This window comes from Bos javanicus, chromosome 28 (assembly GCF_032452875.1).
Source record: "Bos javanicus breed banteng chromosome 28, ARS-OSU_banteng_1.0, whole genome shotgun sequence".
In the NCBI taxonomy this organism is placed as follows: domain Eukaryota; kingdom Metazoa; phylum Chordata; class Mammalia; order Artiodactyla; family Bovidae; genus Bos; species Bos javanicus.
This window is the reverse complement of record NC_083895.1, coordinates 29,798,925-29,818,176: the sequence shown is the minus strand read 5'-3', so window position 1 is coordinate 29,818,176 and position 19,252 is coordinate 29,798,925. Positions and strand designations below refer to the sequence as shown.

General features: G+C 54.3%; 1 protein-coding gene and 1 long non-coding RNA gene across 7 annotated transcripts; one reads left to right on the top strand and one right to left on the bottom strand.

Moving 5' to 3' along the window:
• Nucleotides 1-337: 337 nt before the first annotated feature.
• Nucleotides 338-18,457, top strand: DNAJB12 (DnaJ heat shock protein family (Hsp40) member B12). 6 transcript variants are annotated; one of them, XR_009734227.1, is made up of 11 exons: nt 338-563; nt 7,904-8,081; nt 9,446-9,591; nt 11,443-11,628; nt 11,750-11,829; nt 12,901-13,010; nt 14,695-14,867; nt 15,413-15,510; nt 16,995-17,079; nt 17,651-17,876; nt 18,206-18,457. XR_009734227.1 is itself a non-coding variant. In XM_061405275.1 (10 exons), exons 1-10 carry the CDS (start codon nt 431-433, stop codon nt 18,217-18,219), a joined length of 1,203 nt encoding a protein of 400 aa, XP_061261259.1. In that variant the 5' UTR covers nt 338-430; the 3' UTR covers nt 18,220-18,457. The 6 variants fall into 6 exon arrangements, 5 of the variants coding, with proteins under 5 accessions (XP_061261259.1, XP_061261257.1, XP_061261260.1 ...); XM_061405275.1 differs by lacking the exon at nt 17,651-17,876; XM_061405273.1 differs by having other exon boundaries at nt 17,651-18,457.
• On the bottom strand, nt 3,027-7,090 carry LOC133240457 (uncharacterized). Its single transcript, XR_009734232.1, has 2 exons — nt 5,857-7,090; nt 3,027-4,158 (listed from the first exon to the last, which is right to left on the bottom strand). It is a non-coding gene; the product is annotated as an uncharacterized LOC133240457 (long non-coding RNA).
• Nucleotides 18,458-19,252: the final 795 nt, after the last annotated feature.

Genomic DNA, 19,252 nt, shown 5'->3' with positions numbered 1-19,252 from the left:
AACTCCAGTACTTTGGCCACCTCATGCGAAGAGTTGACTCATTGGAAAAGACCCTGATGCTGGGAGGGATTAGGGGCAGGAGGAGAAGGGGACGACAGAGGATGAGATGCCTGGATGGCATCACTGACTCGATGGACGTGAGTCTGAGTGAACTCCGGGAGTTGGTGATGGACACGGAGGCCTGGCGTGCTGCGATTCATGGGGTCGCAAAGAGTCGGACACGACTGAGCGACTGATCTGATCTGATCTAGACGTGCCCCTCTTAGAAGACATACGGTAGCGCTTCCGCCCTCGCTCAAACCTCAGGGAAGGAGGGGCGGAGGGTTTATGTCATCACCCTGCGACCGCCTGCCCCTAGACGCGCCGGCTGCTGGCGCAGCCCTTCGCTCCCCCGGCCTCCCCCTCCCTGGTTCCGCGCTCTGGTTCCGCCATGGAATCCAACAAGGATGAAGCCGAGCGCTGTATTAGCATCGCCCTTAAGGCCATCCAGAGCAACCAGCCGGACCGAGCGCTCCGCTTCCTGGAGAAGGCGCAGCGGCTGTACCCGACGCCGCGAGTTCGCGGTGAGTGTAAGATGCCGGAGACACTGAGGGGACATAAGAACCGATGGGGGGAATACGGGAACGGACCGACGGGAGCAGTTGGAGGAGGGGGAGGGGTGGCGAGGCGCGGCTACGCATGCGCACTGAGACGCGCGGTGGCCTTCGGGAGGTGTAGTCTTTGGCGCCCACCCCTCTCCGGGATACTGGATACTTGGTGACAGGGGCAACGGTGACTTTAGCTTTCCGGGTGCTTGCTGAACCCTTTGAGATCTGGAGTTCCCAAGAATGAGAGCCTCTGACAGATGGGGCGAAAGGAACTTATATGGAAGCGAAATCGAACTACTTTTCCCAAGGGGCCATTCGGTGGCCCAGGGCCAGTTGCCGGCCTGGGAAATATTATAGTTTAGGAAAATAAACATAACTCCTCTGAAGGAAGAAATAAGTTCCAGAGAAAGAAAAAGGACTTATGACCTTCGGACGGCCTGAAAAGTCATCTCCGTATGTTCACTCCCTGGCGTGTCTCCGGGCTAGGGTCAAGGACCACCCTCACCAAACTAGAGCCTGCCTTTTTCCCTTTCCACACACCCCCTCACTCCCTCCTGGAGCCTCTTCTCCTGCTTGCGAGATTGAGAGCGATGGCCTCAACCACTCCCACCTACCCTCGCCCCCAAGAGTCCGTCAGTGGCCGGCCATATGAGCGGCAGGACAGCACCAGGCTGCTAAGCAGCCCTGGACTGTTTCCAAACCAGCCAGGGAACAGTGAGGTTGTCTGTACTACTCTATCCAGGAAGCCTTTTTTTTTTTTTTCCTTTAACCTAAGTCTTCTTCGGAGTTTTTCTTCACACACGCTGGAGGAGAGAAAGAGGTAGTTCATTAAAAATACAGAGTTTGTACCTGCAATTACCACTAAGTAAACTGGCCGATAGCAGGTACTTAGAAGATGGGAGTTTTCATCCTAACTGCTACGCTGTGATCTTTCTGAGCTTGGGTTTCCTCAACTGGAAAATTGGAGGGCTGGCACAGATAATGTGACAAACAATCATACCCAAAAGGGCTTTTCAGTTTAGACAGCTTTTTCAGTGCATTTTTTCTCTTGAGCCTGCCCTATGAGGGAGGCAGAGCAGATCATTATCTTTGTTCTGTAGATAAGGAAATACCTCAGAGGCTAGGGACTTGTCCAAGATTACACAGCTAGAAATTAGAAAGTTCTGTGACTCTTTACATGTTTGCTAAAGGAATAAAATGAAACTGAACGGCAGCAGTTAGCTTTCTAACCCTTCATGCCCACATTATGAAATTGAGAAAGGGGAGTAGTGCTGGAAGAGGTAGTCTAGAATGCCCGAGTTTTTCTCCCTCCTGACTGCAGGTTTGGCCTGTTTGCTTTAGAGAGAGTTTCAGTCTCTATTTTCCACAGCTCCTGAAGTAACCTGCTCAAGGAACTTTTCTACGAAATCACGGTCTGTAAGAGGGCCCTCTGTATCCGGGGGCGCAAGGGCAGCTCCCAGACTGACTCTGGTACTTCTGGAGGTTCAGAAATAGGCAGCCAAGAATGGATGGTAACAGCATGGCCTGTGGAACTCTTCTGTTACCAGGCCCCCCGGGTACACGTCAAGTGCCTGGATGGTGTCCTTCCTGGGGCACAAGTACTGGAATTTGCTCAGGCAGAGGCATGACCTGCTGCATATTTGTCATATTCATATTATTCTGGAAAGGGTACATGCCTCTCAGCTCTCTGTAAACTTTACCTTGTGCCATTTGCAGCCCTGCACTGAGCTGACGAGGAAGTAGGGGTGATTTAGGCTTGAGATAGGTAAACCTTGGTTAAAAAATACTAGGTAGCTGTCTACACTTGATGTTTAAAGTTTGAACTCATTCCACACACTCATTTAATGCAAAGACTTCTTTGTTTTTGTTTGCCAAGTCTCTGCTTGGTGCTAAGTGGTTGTAGAAGGATTGGTAAGATGTGATCATTCACCTTAAGTAGCTTATATCTAGTGAAGGAGACAGTTACAGAAAAGATGATATTGCAAACTGTAAAATGAGAGCTGTGATTAAACAGAAATGAAGCCCAGTGTTAGGTGCTGAGAACCTCTGGGTGGATGTGAAAAATGCAGTCCCTGCCCTTCACGAGGCGGAGGGGAGTCTTGGGGGTAGGAAGCATGGAGAGTAAATGATAAGTAGTCTCATGACAGGGATGTGAAAATAATGGTAGATCATAGTGAGGGAAGGCTTCAGGGAATAGGATAAGAGGGCGCGTTTTAACTGCACTTCAGAGGAGAGTAGGGGGCTTGAGAAGAGCATGTGGGGGGAAAGATATGGAGGCTGCAAGTTGTAAGAGATGTGGGGGAAGAGACTGAGAGTAAGAAGATGTGGAGGCCGTGGCGGTGGTAATTGAGTATGGAGGGGCCTATGGTGAAAACAGGATGGGACCAGACTGGGGGAATCCTTTCCTGTCATACCCGGATATTTTCACTTTTTTCTGTAGTTAGTGGAAAAATGACTGAAGTTTTTGATAGCAGGTGGAAGATAGGCTACTGATCTTAAAACAACATATAGGGCTGTTGAGTGGGGAGAGAGACTCAAGGCAGAAATCAGTTGGGAAGCAGTTGTGTGGTGTGGGTTAGGAGTTACGAGGGCCTAAGGTCAGGCAGCATGGATCAGAATAAATTCACTGGAGGAGAGGTGCTGAGGCCTCTGAAAGAAGGATGCTGAGGAGAAATGGGGACTCAGAATCCAACCCTATGTGATCAGGAAGAAACCAAGCTAAAGAACAGAGTGGTGGGCAGAGATGGGCAGAGTGCAAGGTGCTGGTGGGATGTTCCAAATAAGCTGTCAGGTTGGAGCTCAGGAGAGAGCTCCCAGTTCCGGCTGAGAGTGCCGTCATCAGTTGGATGGAGCTCGCTGGCTGAGGTCACCGTGGGAAGGTGTGAATGTGTAGCAGAGGTTACTGCAGGCAGTCATTGCCACATCTGCCCATAGCCAAAGGGCAGAGACAGAGGAAGCAAGAGGTGAGATGGAGCAACAGCAGAAGAGGCAGTCCCAGGAGGGCACAGCGGCCAGGTAGCCATGGAGCCCTGTGTCGAGGAGGTGGAGAGCAGCACTGCCAGCTGCTGCAGAGGCATCGTGGGAAAAGGGCAAGTCAAGAAGTGAAAGGCGGAAAATCAAGAGCATCAGAGGAGGACTGGTCTTGGAGACGTGGAAGGACAGACAGGAAAAGTTTAGGAGTGAGAGGAGGCTCAGAGAAATCTTGAAGACTCCAAGGACCTCACAGTGAAAGGGTCCAAGAAGACTTGGAACTCTGCTGCAGGAGGTGGGATGGGGAGGCACCAGGGGCTGTACTGATGTGCTCTGGAGCAGGGGTGGGGCCCTGAGGTGAGAGTCACAGGGCCGGGGGAATGGAGCCAGTCGGTCCCTTTCTGAGAGTTTATATCCAGTCCTGCAGCCTGGTAAGCAGTGGCTTCGCCTCGGGCTTAGCGACAGTGGTGGAAGGCACTGCACTTTCCTGGGAGCTGTTAAGAACATCTGCAGGCCTGTGTGTTTCCAGCATCCGGAGTGAAGGTTAGCCATGAAGGACAGCTCGGCTGCCTCAGGTTCTGTGAGGCACCTGCCACAGAGACTGACGAGGTTCAAGATGAATAGCTGGTAATGTCATGATCTGGGCTCATGAACCGGCTAGCCCTGGGAACAGGCCAGCCAGGGAGGTGAGGGGACCCAAGGTGGGGGGCTGGGAGGCTCCAGGGCTTCAGAAGGTAAAGTCTCAACACTCAGCAGGCTGTGGACTGAGTTGTAACCAAGAGATGTCAGGAAGTCCCAGACTCCAGGTCCATGCTGACGCTGCCCAAGGTTTTGGCTGGTGCCGGCTCTGGGGTTCAGGCTCAGTCAGGGAGGCCAGCACACGGGAGAAGAGAGGACGGGCCACTGAGAGGGTTTGGCGTTCAGGGTCTAGGAGTGGGGGATGTTTTAGGACTGGCAAGGTCCAGAGTGTGGAGCCTTCTGTTCAAGTTGGTCAGCCTCTGTGTACCCCATGGTGCACTCAGTCCTCCATTTATCTTGTTTTATTGAATCTTCTTTACCCCCTGAACAACCCTGTGAGGGCAGGGACTGTGTCTTCACTGAGGAATTAGGTAACTTGACAAGGCCACGTGGCTAATTAGCAAAGGATCCAGACTGTGCAGCCCTACTCCCAGGCTCTTGCTGTAATCTGGCCTCCATCTCCCGGCCACTTTGAGCACTGCAGGTACCTAGAGAGCCTGGAGAGGAAGTGTTCCCGGTGACACAGTGTTTGCTGGAGGTGGTGCTCGGTGCTTTGCCCGCATTCACTCATTTGCTGTTTGAGCTGTCTTGAGGGAGACCCAGGTTTACATGGAGAAGCTAAGTTGACTTGTCCAAGGAAACAGCGCTGTCGAGTGGCAGGGCCAGATTTGAAGCGGGCAGTCCGACTGTCCAGTCTGGGTTTGAGGAGGGGTCTCCTCTAGTAGCTTTGTCTGTGCAGATGGTCTCACCTCCACCTCAGTGGCTCCTGCTCCCACCCTAGCTTTGGTCTCTTCCTCCAGTTTCCCTTCTTTCTAACCGTCTGCCAGCTTTTCTGAGAAGGGGCAGAGTTGGGATTTGAACCCATCCCTGTCTGTCTAACTCTATCGCCACATTAAGCTATTCTGTTGCCTACTCTTCTGTGACTTTGCTTCCCAGGCACTGTGCTGTGAGGCGTGTAGCAGTGAGACAGCATGAGGCACTCATATCCACGGGCTGGCAGAGGGGTTGTCCTGGCCACAAGAGAGTCTTAATTGTTAGCACCCATAAATCTTGAATTGCCGCCTCAAACAGCAGTCTTCTGTGTGACCCAGAGCACATTCGTTCCCCTTTGCGTTGTCTTTGTGCAGTGTAGGGAAACTAGAAGGGCTGATTCCACATAACTGCCTAAAAAATCTTCCAGAATCTTCCCTGAAAGGTACCAGAGAGAGTCCATCCCACTTCCTGGCTGATGCTCCTGTGTATCTACAGTAACTGAATGGCCAGTCATATTTTCCTGAGGGCATCAGCCTGGACCCCTGGGGCTTCCAGAGAAACCAAAATAAACAACCTCTTTAAAAGCCTTAGGAAACCAGCAGACCGGCTCCTCGCTCAGTCCTGTCTTGATCAGCATCACTTTGTTGGTTTCTACTTTTGCCGTTTCCTTGGTACCCGGCGTAAAACTGGAGCCTGGGATGGCTTGACATCTCATGCTTACAGCTGAGTCCAGAGCCTACTGGGTGCTGAGATTTTGCCTCCCCAAGATGTGGCGTGCCCTGCCCACCCCGCACCTTGGTCACCTCACCTCCCTGGCCAGCCAGCTCATCAGTGCAGGTCGCAGTATTAGCAGCTCCTCATTTTGAACTTGTACTGTATGTCAGCGTCTGTGCCAGGTAGATCCACCTCTCATTTTATCCTCATCTGCTGTGTGGGGACATCCCCTGCAGGAGGACGTGCCAACCCACTCCACTCTTCTTGCCTAGAAAATTCCATGGGCAGAGGAGCCTGGCGGTGGGGTCATGTGGTCAAAAGAGTTGGACACGGCTGAGCGCGCGCACACACACACACACACACACACACACACACACACAGTGAGGAAACCGAAATTCAGAGAAATTTCACCAATCCGCCGGAGGTCGGAGTGTTAGGCTGGATAGCGGTTCGAAGCCTGGGTCTTTGGGAATGAACTTCTTTCTCAGAACAACATGGCTGGAAGGAGCTTCTCCTGCCAGGCTCATGTGGTCTGGGATGGCAGAGTAATCAAGAGCATGGTTTCCGGAACTGGACATCCTGGAACTCGAGTGCTGCCACTCACCTTGTGTAGCCATGGGCAAGGTGATCAAACACAGCTCCTCCCTTGTAACAGGGATGACAGTGATGAGACCAGCTCTGAGGCCACTGTCAAGTTTAAATGGGCAAGGACTTCGCTGGTGACGCAGTAGATAGGAACCTGCCTGCCAGTGCAGGGGACAGAGGTTGCACCCCTGGTTGGGGCAGATCCCACATGCTGCAGAGCGGCTAAGCCCACGCACCACGACTGCCGAGCCCGCGCTCTGGAGCCGGCGCGCCACAGCTAGTGAGCCCTGTGCAGCGGCTGCTGAAGCCTGCGCGTCTAGAGCCTGTGCTCCGCAACAGGAGAAGCCACCGCGATGAGAAGCCCGCGCCCGCAACTGGAGTAGCCCCCGCTCTCTGCAGCTGGAGAAAGCCTGAGTGCAGCAACGAAGACCCAGCGCAGCCAGAAAATAAGTAATTAATTTTTTAAAAAAGATTAAATGAGCGAAAACATGCAGAGCACCGTGTCCAGGCCTGCGGACTCACGGTGAGCGCTCACCACTGCGGCTTCTCTCTGAGCACCCTCTTGGGCTTTGCTGCAGGAGCCCCTCCACCCCCTCGTGCAGGGCCAGCTCACCTGTCAGCCTCTGTGTATCTCCCAGCTGCTGACTCGGTGAGAACGTGCAAGTGTTCCACAAGTAGCGCAGCAGCGGCTGTGGCTCAGGATACAGTGGTCCACTCGAGCCCGAGTGCTCTGCTCCCTGGAGCCCAGCAAACACCTGGCATATTTGAAGGAAGCTGGGGACCAGCCAGGCTGCACCGCTGCCCCTCCTCTGCACGGAGGGGGTCCCGGGTCCCTGCAGTGGCCCAGACGCCTGGATTCCCAGGGTGCTGTACCCCAGGCATGACTCAGGGACTCAGAGCTGGCTTTGGGCCTGTAATGAGTGGGCACAGGGGACTCCTTCCAGAGATACGGGCCTTTCTTCATTGAATCAAAAGGCACCAAGGACTTGGGTTTAGATATCTGTGAGCCTCTCTGAGCATGACCGCTAATGCCCTGTACAGACTGTGAACGCTGACGCAGGACATTGGGCGTGGCCAGCTGTTTGAAGAAGGTAAACGGTAGCAAGCCATGAAGCAGATGTGTGTCCTGAGCCCCACACACTCCTGGCCCCTGGGGCACTGTCACTGCTCCCTGTCCTCTCCACAGCTAGCGGGAGGAGGCCTTCCTCCCAGTCCCTGCTGACTCTTATGGTCCTGCCAAGTGGAGCCCCCTTACAGAGCACTTTGCCTATCTTGGCACTCAACAGAGGGTGGCTGTTACACACATTACTTTGGGATTTTAAAAACCTAAAAGATTAATAGTTTATTTTTGTGCTGGGTTTACCCTCAGAACTGTAGCTCCTCAGAGAGCAAGCAATTATCCCCTTAGGCCCTCAGGCCCAAATCAGGAAAGAAGCAAGCTATGTTGGGAAGAAGAATGGGTGGGGTGCAGGGGTCCTGGGATCTCCCAGGGCCAGGTAGGCCCTCAGCTGCTGCTGGAGCAGGAGCCCTGAACAGTTGTCTTGCTTTCTGCACAGCCCTGATCGAGTCCCTCAACCAGAAACCACAGCCTGCCGGCGACCAACCCCAACCCACAGAGGCAACTCACACGACCCATAGGAAAGCAGCTGGGGCCAACACGCCCTCAGCCAACGGTGAGGCAGGAGGAGAGAGCACCAAAGGCTACACCGCCGAGCAAGTAGCAGCCGTGAAAAGGTAAGAGGACTGGGCGGGCGGAGGGCCAGAGCCCGGGGCTTGGGACATTTTCACATCTAGAGAAGGCTTCCTGCCGCCCGGCATCCACCTCGCCTGGGAGGACCTTGAGGCTGGAGGATCCTCAGAAGTTGGGCTCACAAGGCCCTCTCCTATTTCCCATGAGGCCCTGGAGTCTAGTGCGGGCCTTGGGGCCCCGCTGTCCCCTGATGCCCCGGCAGCCCACAGCAAAGGCTGGAAACCGCTGATGCTCCCGGCCTCCTCAGCCACAGGCCAGCAGATCCTGGGCCTCTTTACACAGCCCTGTTTGTCAGAGATGAGGTCTGGTCTCCCCTACAGATACTCCCCCAACCCACACTCCTGCCCCCAACAAAGACCCTTTCAGATCAGAGCCTGTGTGGGGTAGGGTGGAGACAGGAGGAGTTATCCCTCCAAGGCTTGGGCAGGCCCAGCACGGAGCAGCTCACACCAGGCCGAGACAACCCAGCCATGGCTGCTCAGGATTAGATACTCCTGCTCTCATTTCTCCAGAGGCCTCCTCACCAGCTAGCCTTGAGAGTCCCTCTGCGGTCACTCCCCCATGGTCCTGGCTGCTAGTGAAGATGTTGTCAAGCTTCAGGCCTGTGTGTGACCCAGTGTGACGATAGTTTCCCATAGAAGTATTTGCTGAATTTACATCTTTCTGACCAGACAGCACTTCGACCAGGCAAGCCCATGGGTTGTAGGCAATAGGAACCAGTGACGGGACTTTTCCTGGTGGTCCTGTGGCTAAGACTCCACGCTCCCAACACTGGGGCCCAGGTTCGACCCCTGATCAGAGAACTAGATCCGACATACTGCAACTAAGACCCAGCACAGCCGAATAAAAATGAGTATTAGAAAGAAAGAAAGGAAAAAAAGAAGAAGAAAGAAAGAAACCAACTGTGGGCCAAGAGTCAGGGAGTCTCCAGGGACCCCAGGAGTAAAAATTAGAGGGAGAGAAACAGCGTCTCTTCAGGGCCCTCCGATGGGTGAACAGACACCTTCCACGTCTGGCCTGTTTGCCCCCTCAGCCTCTGATTGCCAGGAGGGCAGAGCTGCCCAACACGGGGCACACCTGCCCTTGGGCAGAGGTCCCTGGCCGACAGTCCTTCCTAGGTGCCTGCAGCGAGGGTGCTGTTGTTAGCTCAGGGAAATGGTTCCTGGCCCGGCAGAAACAGTAGCTGCCCCCTCTTAAATCCTAAATATATTTTTGCTGTCTCCGCTGGGCCTGTCCTGCTGGTCCCCCAGCCTGCTCAGAGCCCACACTGCTCTTTCATCAGCCACCTCCCTTCCCAGCCTGGGCCCACGAGAGCTCCCTCGCCAGGTTCTACTCCCTTCTCCTCCAGGGTCAAGCAGTGTAAAGATTACTACGAGATCCTGGGGGTGAGCAGAGGGGCCTCAGATGAGGACCTGAAGAAGGCCTACCGCAAACTAGCCCTCAAATTCCACCCCGACAAGAACCATGCGCCTGGCGCCACTGAAGCTTTCAAAGGTAAGCTGACCCAGGTTTCCTGTGTTTGGGTGTTCTGATCTCCTATCCTTGGGAGGGAAGGAGGGGCTTTTCCTGGAAGTTGCCTTGGACCCAAGTCCTCCCAGCTCAGGAGCTGCTTTTGGGAAGAAGGACCTGCAGTCGCCTCCACCCCGCAGTCGCAGAATGCAGATGGCACCGCTCCCCTCTCTCCTTCCCCCTCCCTCCCCGGAGTTACAGCGTGGAAGCTGAGAACCAGTGCCTTTGCCAAGGTCACATGCTGATTGAGGGGCTGAAGGAGGCCTCCTGACCCACCCGTGTCACTTCCACATCCTGGGAGCTTGAAAATAGTTTCCCTGTTCTGAGAAGCTGGGTGGCCTGGATTAGAGCTTGCTGGCCGCCTCAGACCAGCAGCCACAGCCAACCCACCCGTCTCTACACACACACACCCCACACATACACACCACGCACAAGCACTCACCTCCAGTAGGGGACATGGCAGTCTCTCTGGACTCAGGGCCTGTTATTTCTGGGGAGGGGGCTTCTGTTCTGGCTGAAAAACATAAGCTGTCCTTTAATCGTTTATATTTTCATTGAACACGTCAGGCACACGTGCCGGCTCTGTGCCAGTGCTGAGTTGCTAGGCCTGAAGTTCCACAGACATCCCTTCTCTTCTCTCACACATGTCTGTCCTCCACGGGACCTTCATGGTCTTAGGCTCACCTCCCTCTGGGGTGTGGTGACTGGCCCCCTTCCCCGGCCCAGGCAGGGTGCTATGCTGTACCGGGGCTATGACCATCGCCAGGTGGGGAGCCTGCACAGAACAGACACCCAAGATTCCATGTGCCTCTCTCGGGGCCACCCCAGGTGCTCAGGGCGCAGTCGGCAGGCATCTTCCCCCACTGCCTGTCCGCCAACCCCGGGGCAGAAGGATAAAGGAATGAGGAGGCAAGGCAGTTAGAGTTAACGTTTCTGCAGCCCTGGCCTCGGGGCCCGTCACAGTGGGAGGAGGAGAGGCATTCTCATTCTCAGGGCGTTGCGCGCTCTGAAGCAGATGCAGCTTTGACCTGCTGCCTTGAGGGTGTGGGCCGCTGGAGGAGAGGAGAGACTAAGGAGGGCTCAGAGCTGGGGCCTTCCAGGCACAGGCTTCCCCACCCCCGGGAGCTCTAATGGGGGCCAGCAGAGGAACCGCAGCTGGGACCTGGGCCCCAGGGAAGAGAGGGCTTGCCCAGGCCACACCACCAGCAGTGGAGTCCCGACTAGAGCCCGGGGACATGGCCCCTCCTGGCAGTTCCTGCTGCTCTCCGGTTTACAATAGCAGGTTTACAATAGCACGTCACATGTTTGTTCAGCCCCTGAGTTATGTTGTGGTGACTTGAAGATTACATACCCTCCAGAAAGGATGCCCCATCCCACCAGACACCCCAGGAGAAAGGAATGAGGAGAAGGTATTTTGGTGGTTTTCATAAAGTCAGAGAGCAGACCTGAAGCCTGACTCACCTGGGTTTGATTCCTGGCTCTACAGCATCAGACCTGTGTGAGCTTGTACTTAACCTCCCTGAGCCACAGTTTTCTCATTGGTAAAATGGAGATGAGTTCTTAGGAGTAAGTAGGGTAATACCCATAAAGGACCTGATCGATAGAAAAAATTGGACCATCATCAGGTGGTGGAGAGTGAGGACTGAGTGTTAATCCTCCAGCCAGTCCAGGCTGCCCCGATTCATTCAGAGGTGTTCCAGCATCCATCCTCCCGCCCCACCCTCCGCACCTTAGGGCACCACTTGAACACCTGAAGGAAGTGAGCACTTGGCCACCATGGGCCTACACCCCCAGCATCCTCGGACCTCACCTTTCTGCCTCCTTTCTTGCTTCTAGCCATCGGCACAGCATATGCGGTACTTAGCAACCCAGAGAAAAGGAAGCAGTATGACCAGTTCGGTGATGACAAGGGCCAGGCAGCTCGGCATGGCCATGGGCATGGGGACTTCCACCGCGGCTTTGAGGCCGACATCTCCCCTGAAGACCTCTTCAACATGTTTTTTGGTGGTGGCTTCCCATCTAGTAAGTTTCCCTGCTCTCCCCCACGTCCAGGCCTCCCTGGTGGTGATGGTGGGAGATGGGATGCCAGCCTCTCTCCCCTTCCCAGCAGCCCCACTCCTGACTCAGTCCCTCTGACCCCCAGGTAACGTCCACGTCTACAGCAATGGCCGCATGCGCTACACGTACCATCAAAGGCAGGACCGCAGGGAGAACCAGGGTGATGTGAGTGAGGAAGGGGTGGGTACGGGGAGAGTGCCTAGTCCCACCCAAGGGAGGAGGCCTGGAGCGGGGAGTACCTTGCTCTCCTGCGACAGCAGCACCCGCACAACTCAGCCAGGGAGCTAACTCGGTCCCCCATTGCCATTCCACGAAAGGACACCAGAGGGAGCCACACTCCACAGCACCCACAGCAGGAGTTGGGTGTGCTGGCCTCTGCTGGGAATGCAGAAAGCTCCCTACTTCCAAGCAGGTTCCAGTGTTAATGGCCTTCGTGAGGTCTATATGTTCTTAAGGTCAGAAGATGTTTTCCAAGCAATGGAAGGTTAAACTTCACAAGAGAATTGTGAAGGATGACAACATAGGGTTGGGTCTTCTTGCTTCTCTTCAGTATTCTTTAAAAATGTGTACAAGAGCTGTAACAAGACAATGCATCAAACATCCTTTGAGTGCCACAAATTATAAGAACAGGTGGCTGACTGAAATTAAAGCAGTTAGCTAAGATTAAAATACTGTGGACAGTTGCAGAATATTTAAAATTATACCAGGCAGAGGGTTCTCTTTTGCTCTGATAACGTGGCCTTCTGTTTTTGTTTATTCATTTTTTAAACTTTTATTTTGTGTGTATTTAACATACAGAAGTTTTTTAAAATCACAAATTATCACACACTGGACAAATTTATTTTATAATTTCTCAACTGGCAACTTTTAAATTGGTAATACAGTCATAGGGTTCAGAATTCAGAAAGGTAGATATAGTGAAAGCCCCCTTCAAGCCCTGCCTCCCATTCTTCTGAAGGCAGACACTTTTGCTCGTCTTTTTTTTTGTATTCTCTCATAAATATGTATACCCACCTCCCACCCCAGTATTTAACCCCAGTTGCTGCTTTGTTTTTATTTGGGGAAACTGGCAGGTAGAGGGGTTTCTGTGTTTGGGGGCCCATGGGAGGGAATGGGAGAGAGAGGCATCGTGGCCTGTCTGCACAGGCTCCCACCACCTGGGCTCCATTGTGGTGTTTGCCGCCAGCGTTTCCCTCACCAGGCTCAGCCTGGGTGACCATTGGCTCTTCCCTCCAGGGTGGGCTGGGGGTGTTTGTCCAGCTGATGCCCATCCTCATCCTGATCCTCGTGTCAGCTCTAAGCCAGCTCATGGTGTCCAGTCCACCCTACAGTCTGAGCCTAAGACCGTGAGTACCTGCTGCTGGGGTGAGTCCAGGTTCATGGGTACACGGGGGGTGGGGCGGGAGCTTGGGAGTCTCAGCCCCCAGCAGGGGCCTTCCTTCCCATCCTCTTCAGCAGGTTCCTGATCAAATTGCAGAAGCTGCTTAGAATCAAGAAAATAGACCTTGTTAAGCTGAGGTTCTCGATCTTTTTATGGTCATAGTCCCCTAAGAAAACGCAGTGAAACCTGCAGCTCTTTTCCCTAGAACTCTGTGCATGCACACTGTTCTGCATATGGTTTCACAGGTTTCATGACACTCTCCCCATCTCATCTGCTGGCCTTGAAATAGGAACCTCTGTTCTTCCATTCCGCTTGAGGGCCCTGAGACCATGAGAAGAACAGAGGCTCTAGAGTCAGGGCAGGGGTCTCTTTGAATCCCAGCTCCTCTACTAACTAAGCAGCTCTGTGACCCTGGACTAGTTATGTAACTTCTCTTGAGCCTTTGTTTCTTCACCTACAAAATGGGAATATCTGCTTGTGATAATTAAATGAATAATACACATAAAATGCCAGGCTCATTAGAAATGCTTGCTAACATTTGTCAAATGAATATACGGTCTCAACCACTGATGGTGAACTTGGGCAAGTTATTTGCCCTTTTAAGGCATCAGCTCCCCTCATTTATTTCCAGCACCTGACCAAGTATCTGATATAGAGGGACTGCTTGGCTTCTATGGCTGGAAGCCCAGTGCTCCCACCTAGCGGTCAGGCTTAGCCTGGGAGCCTGGCAGGATCCCTCTGAGCCAGCAGGGGGCAGAGTCGGTCCACTGGACCCGCACCAGCCAGCACAGGCACTCTGTGGCCTGATGCCAGCCTTTTTCTCTGTAGCTAGAGGGCTGAGAGGCAGGAATGGGCAGACAGAAGCTGTCCTCACCAAAGCACTAACTTCTGTCAGCATGTAGAGGCTCTTCCCTGAGCCTGCATGCATGTATGCTAAGTCACTTCAGTCATGTCTGACTCTGCAATCCCATGGACTGTAGCCTGCCAGGCCCCTCTCTCCATGGGATTCTCCAAGCAAGAATACTGGAGTGGGTTGCCATTTCCTCCTCCAGGGGATCTTTCCGACCAAAGGATTGAACCTGCCTCTCTTATGTCTCCTGCGTTGGCAGGCAGATTCTTTACAACTAGGGCCGCCTGGGAAGCCCTGAGCCTGCAGTTGGAGCTAGAAGATTCCAAGAGGTGGAAGGATACAGCGCCTTAGAATCCTTCCTGTCATTTTGTTCCTAAGGCTCTTCACTCTGGACTGGGAGCCCCTGGATAGGAGGGCAGGCCTTCAGCAAGGGTTGGCTTAGGGGATGAACAAGGGAATGGAAGCACGGGGAGCTCAGGTCACACAACTCATCACAGAGGGAGCCTGCGCTCACCCTGGGTTCGCTGCTCCCCTGACCAGGCCCTCCCAGAGAGGGCTGCTCCCCAGAGGCCCCAGGCAGCAGTGTGGTAAGTAGAGCGCTGGAGGCACACCTTGCCGTGGTCCGGGCCACTCTACAGGAGGGCGCCTCATTCTTTTCTCCAGAGCAGCAGGGAGTTCCTGCTCCAGCCCTACTCCTGTGACCTGTGTGGCACCTTATGCTGGGGGCCCCAGTCATCCCTAGTGCTACCTTGGGCCTGTGGACCCCCGCCCACTTTGCGCTTGGTCTGTTTCTGGCCAGGTCGGTGGGCCACGTCCACAAGCGAGTCACTGACCACCTGAACGTCGTCTACTATGTGGCAGACACGTTCTCCCAGGAGTACACAGGCTCCAGCCTCAAAATGGTTGAACGGAATGTGGAAGATGATTATATTGCCAATCTTCGAAACAACTGTTGGAAGGAGAAGCAGCAAAGTAAGTTTGTGTGTGTTTGTGTGTAGGGGTGGGGGGGTGTGTGTGCACAAAGCCTGAGAGCTTGGAAGAAGAAGGCGCTGCTCCCCCCGTGATCCGTGGGCCAAGCACCTGGCCCTGCCCTGCGCCAGCCTTGGCCCAGCCAAAAGCCACCTACCACTCCTGTGTTTCCTGGGGCTAGGAGCCAGGGGCCACCTGGAGATTTCTTCCAGCTTCCCATAAATCACTGCAATCAGCCTGTTGTTTGGCTGCCATAGGTAACTATGTAGAGAGAAATTGGGGCAAATCTCTTGGCCACTCGCTGATTGGATATCTGGATCTATCTTGGGGCCCTGGGGCAGTCTGACCAGGATGACAGGTTTTCACCTTGGCTGGCCTCACCTGTGCTCTATCAAAAGGGGCCTCTATCCTGCTCCCCACGGGGGTCTACCCTAAAGGGGTTCTGCCTCTGTCCCTGGGCCCGTAATCGCCCTTCCCCTCCTGCACAGACCGTGCTGACATCATAGCAGCCTTAGAAGCACGCCCTAACCTGCCCCATTGCTTTGCAGAGGAAGGCTTGCTGTACCGGGCCCGCTACTTTGGTGACGCGGACATGTACAACAAAGCACAGAAGATGGGGACCCCAAGCTGTAACCGACTGTCAGAGGTGCAGGCCTCCCTGCATGGATAGTCCTGGGCCAGCCGTGCCACCGAGGTCCAAGTATGAGCCAGGGCCTCCTCTGCCTGGCGACTCCTGGCAGCTCTGGTCTTGGTCATGAGGCAGAGGAGGGTATGAGGAGGGAGGGTGGGAGCCCAGTGATCGCGCAGCACAGTTTCCCTGTCCTCAGCCTGACCCCAGCCTGCAGAGTTGGGAGTGCTCTGGGGTGCGTGGGGAAACTGAAGTCTGTGTCAGCCCTCCAGGATGCCTCCATGCCACCCTACCCTGCCCCCTGGCTCCAGAACTGAGGGGTGCCCAGGGCTGCTACTCATGCTCACTTGGTCTACTCCAGCCGTATGGCCCCCCAGGGCCCTTTCCCAAGTGTTACAGGCTGTTATCTGTGCCCTGGGATCTAGGCCGCCTGGTATTACTGGGCAGTCAGTAGCCCCCCACCCCCCGCCACATTCCCTAGCAGACACCAGGATAAACTATGTGGGGATGGGTGAGCGGACAGCCCTTCCTCTGCCCCTGTCCTTCCAGGCAGGAAGAAATGTGGTGCGCGTGGGAGGGAACCCATGTGCAGGGCAGGGAGCCGACAGGCTGGGAGCAGGAGAGCCCTGCCCCCAGACTGGTCCTAGTCTGGGTGGACCAGAAGCACTCTGAGCAGCTCTACACCTGGCAGCCACAGGCATCTGACTGCCCATGCATCTCACCTGTGGTCTGAGGAAAGGAACAAAAGGTCACAAGTTCAGGGTCCAGTGAACAGAGAGCCCTCAGCACAGAGAAATGGGAGGAAAAATTAAAGGTGGTGGTAGCAGGCTCTACCACCCTACCCTCCCACCTTTACCCCCTTACTGCAGGCTCTGTCCCCAGCATTTGCCAGAGGGGACAGCTTGGACCAGGCCCAGAGGAGTGTGGGCAGAGCTGGTCAAGGTTCCTTTTTAGTTGGTGCTCTGCCCAACACCTCTTCTGCCTGTGTCCCCTCAGCTGCAGGCTCTGCTCTGAGGCCATTTTCTGGTGCCTCTGGGAGAGAGGAACAGACTGCAGGGCCCAGGACTTGGCTTGTCGGTGGGGGCTAAGCTCCAGGCTGCGGGACACATAACTGCCAGGCTAACTGTTAACCACTCTCCTCCTCAGACTATGAAATCCCTGGAGAATTTTTGGTGACATGCACTGAGCCAAGGTGATGGACTATACACTTAAGGAAAGACAAAAAAAGAAAAAAAAAATTAAAATGGAATTGGAGGCCGAACGCTGCACAACTGCCCTCTCTCTCACCCAGTAAATGCAGAAAGCTCTTAGGACAGACAGGAAAACCTGCCACGGGGCTGCTTCCCTTCCTCCCAGGGCTGGCAAACGCTTGGGCTCCACATCAGCTCTCTCCTAGGATACAGAAACCATGGCAACGAAAGTAGAATGTAAAACTTGCAGCAAATGTCTGTGGGAAGGGCTGGGGGAGGGGGTGCCCAACTGCCTTTCTTCCCCCCTCCCAGGAGCACCACCATTCACCTCAGTGGAAGCAGTCAGATGTGTTGGCCAAGGATAAAGAGGAAGAGGAAAGAGAACTCTCCATAGAATGTAATTTATAGATACGTGTATATGTATATATCTATTTATATGTAAATAGCACATATAAAGATATATATAGAGAGAGTCTACTTTTTGAAACTATGCAGGGATTTGGTTAGGTTGTTGAGTTGATTTCTTCCCTGATTTAGAAAATGAGACCTGTTTGGGGAAGGGAGCCTGGTCTGTAGCTGACAGCAGAAGGAAAGTTGGGTCACAGCTTCTAATGTTGCCCTCAAGCCCAGCCTGTTTTTGATGGCAGCAGTAATCATGATAGCATAAATCTGTAGAGAACTTGGAAGGCTGCCAACTTTATGATTAAACTGGAGGGGAACAGGCCATGGGGAAAAGAAGGTGCCCCTAGGGCCAGGTGCCAGGTCAGTATTGTGTCATGATAGAGGCCCCAGATGGCCTAGGGGGATGAGCCCACCCACTGTAAGTTAGATCAGCTCAGGTGGCACTTAGTCCTGGCGTCCAGGAGCCCCCTGACCCCCCACCACTGAGAACAGCAGGATTGGAGAGGGGAATCAGGTTCTGCCTGACCACCTCCCCGTTTAGTCCCTATGTGAGTTTTGCCTTATAGGTGCCTCCAGGCACAGCCCCGTTGTTGCTACTGGTTTTTCCTAAGTCATGGACCAAGGCTCCAGAAGGCTTTTCTTCCAAGAGTCATCCAGGTGGCACCCAGGACCCTGGGGCAGCAGCCAAATCCTGAAGAAAGTCCATGACCATGGGCACCTCTGTCTCTACCCTCCAAGGATGTGATGCCACCCGGCCTTCTCTTGCACTTTGGACAAAGGATGAACCAGAAGGTTTTCTTATCGTCACCTTCAAATGAGGATTTTTCTCAAAACAGCAGTTGCTGCCAGGGGAAGGGAGGGAGGTTTTATCTATTCCCACAGTTTATACTGGGCCTTTTGGAATTACCGTTTTCCCCAAATTTTCCTCTCGTGGTGGGTGTGTCAGCTGAGCCTGCCATCCTCCGAAGCCTTACTACCCCAAACCAAGCTGCCAGCCAGGAGGGTGTCACCACCCTCCCAGAGCTTCTCTTGGCTCTTTTTTTAAAAGTCTCCCAACAAGTAGGATTCTTGCTGGGAAAGGAAGCTTGGTTAAGAAATGTCAAATATGGTTTTTAAACAAGGTCCTGCCCTGTGATGAAGTGGCCGCCCAGCCCAGAGAGATGCTCAGAACTGGATGCGGAGGAGAGCGCCCTGCCCGCGGTGGCCCCGGTGCTCCGCCCCACCACCCCAACCCTCTGGTCTCAGTAGATGTCCCTAGACGGGCTGAGCCATGTGCAATAAGAACACAGATCCTGACGGATCCCCTGAGAAGCTGTATTTCTTGAATTAGAATTCTGAAATTGTATATCTATAAATATATGTTTATTATGTGATTGGTGGGTCTTTGTTGAGCAAGGGGGCCAGGTTCGGAGGGTAGAAGGGGGTACGAACACCTGCTGCTGCTGACACTGTCCTGCCAAGACCACGAGGAGTTTGGTGGCTAGTCGGCACGTCCCCTCGCCCCAGCTGACAGCCAGTTCAGTCACAAGTGGTGTTTCAGGGCTGACTCCCATCGCAGTGAAGAGTAAGCAGCTCACTTAGGCCAGGACCCAGGGGGATCCCTGGCACTAATCCAAGGTGGGCAACCTGGGCCTCCCCTAGGTCCTACCCCTCTGACTCCATCAGGCCTGTGGTGAACACAGCAGATTTAGAACCTCCCTTCTCCCCAGCCTGGAGCTCCAGCCCACCCTGGATCCAGAACAAGGGAAAAGTTCTCAGAGTTTCTTTCCATCTCTGGCTGCACACTCTTCCCAGCCATCCCTGCCACACCGCCCCCACAGCCTACCCTCCTCCCCCATGGAAAAGTTAAAAATGTGGCAGCCTCCGTGAATGGAGCAGCAGATCTGCCCGGGCCTCCCAGAGACAGGGCCCAGCAGCCCTGACTGGTGGCCTGAGGCCCCTCCTGCTGCAGCTCCAGCCAAAGACAGGCCGGCTGCCCGGTGGTGCCACGGCAGCCCGGGAGCTCATTGGCTGCCCCCACCCGGGTCACTGCGGCCCGCGCCCGGTCTGCGAGCCACCACTTGTTGGCTGCAGTTGGCAGGGGCGGTGCCAGCCGCCCCCATTCAACCCCCCTCAAGTCCCCCTGCCCTCAGTGTGCAGTTCTATGAGCCAAAAGGGGCGGACAGACT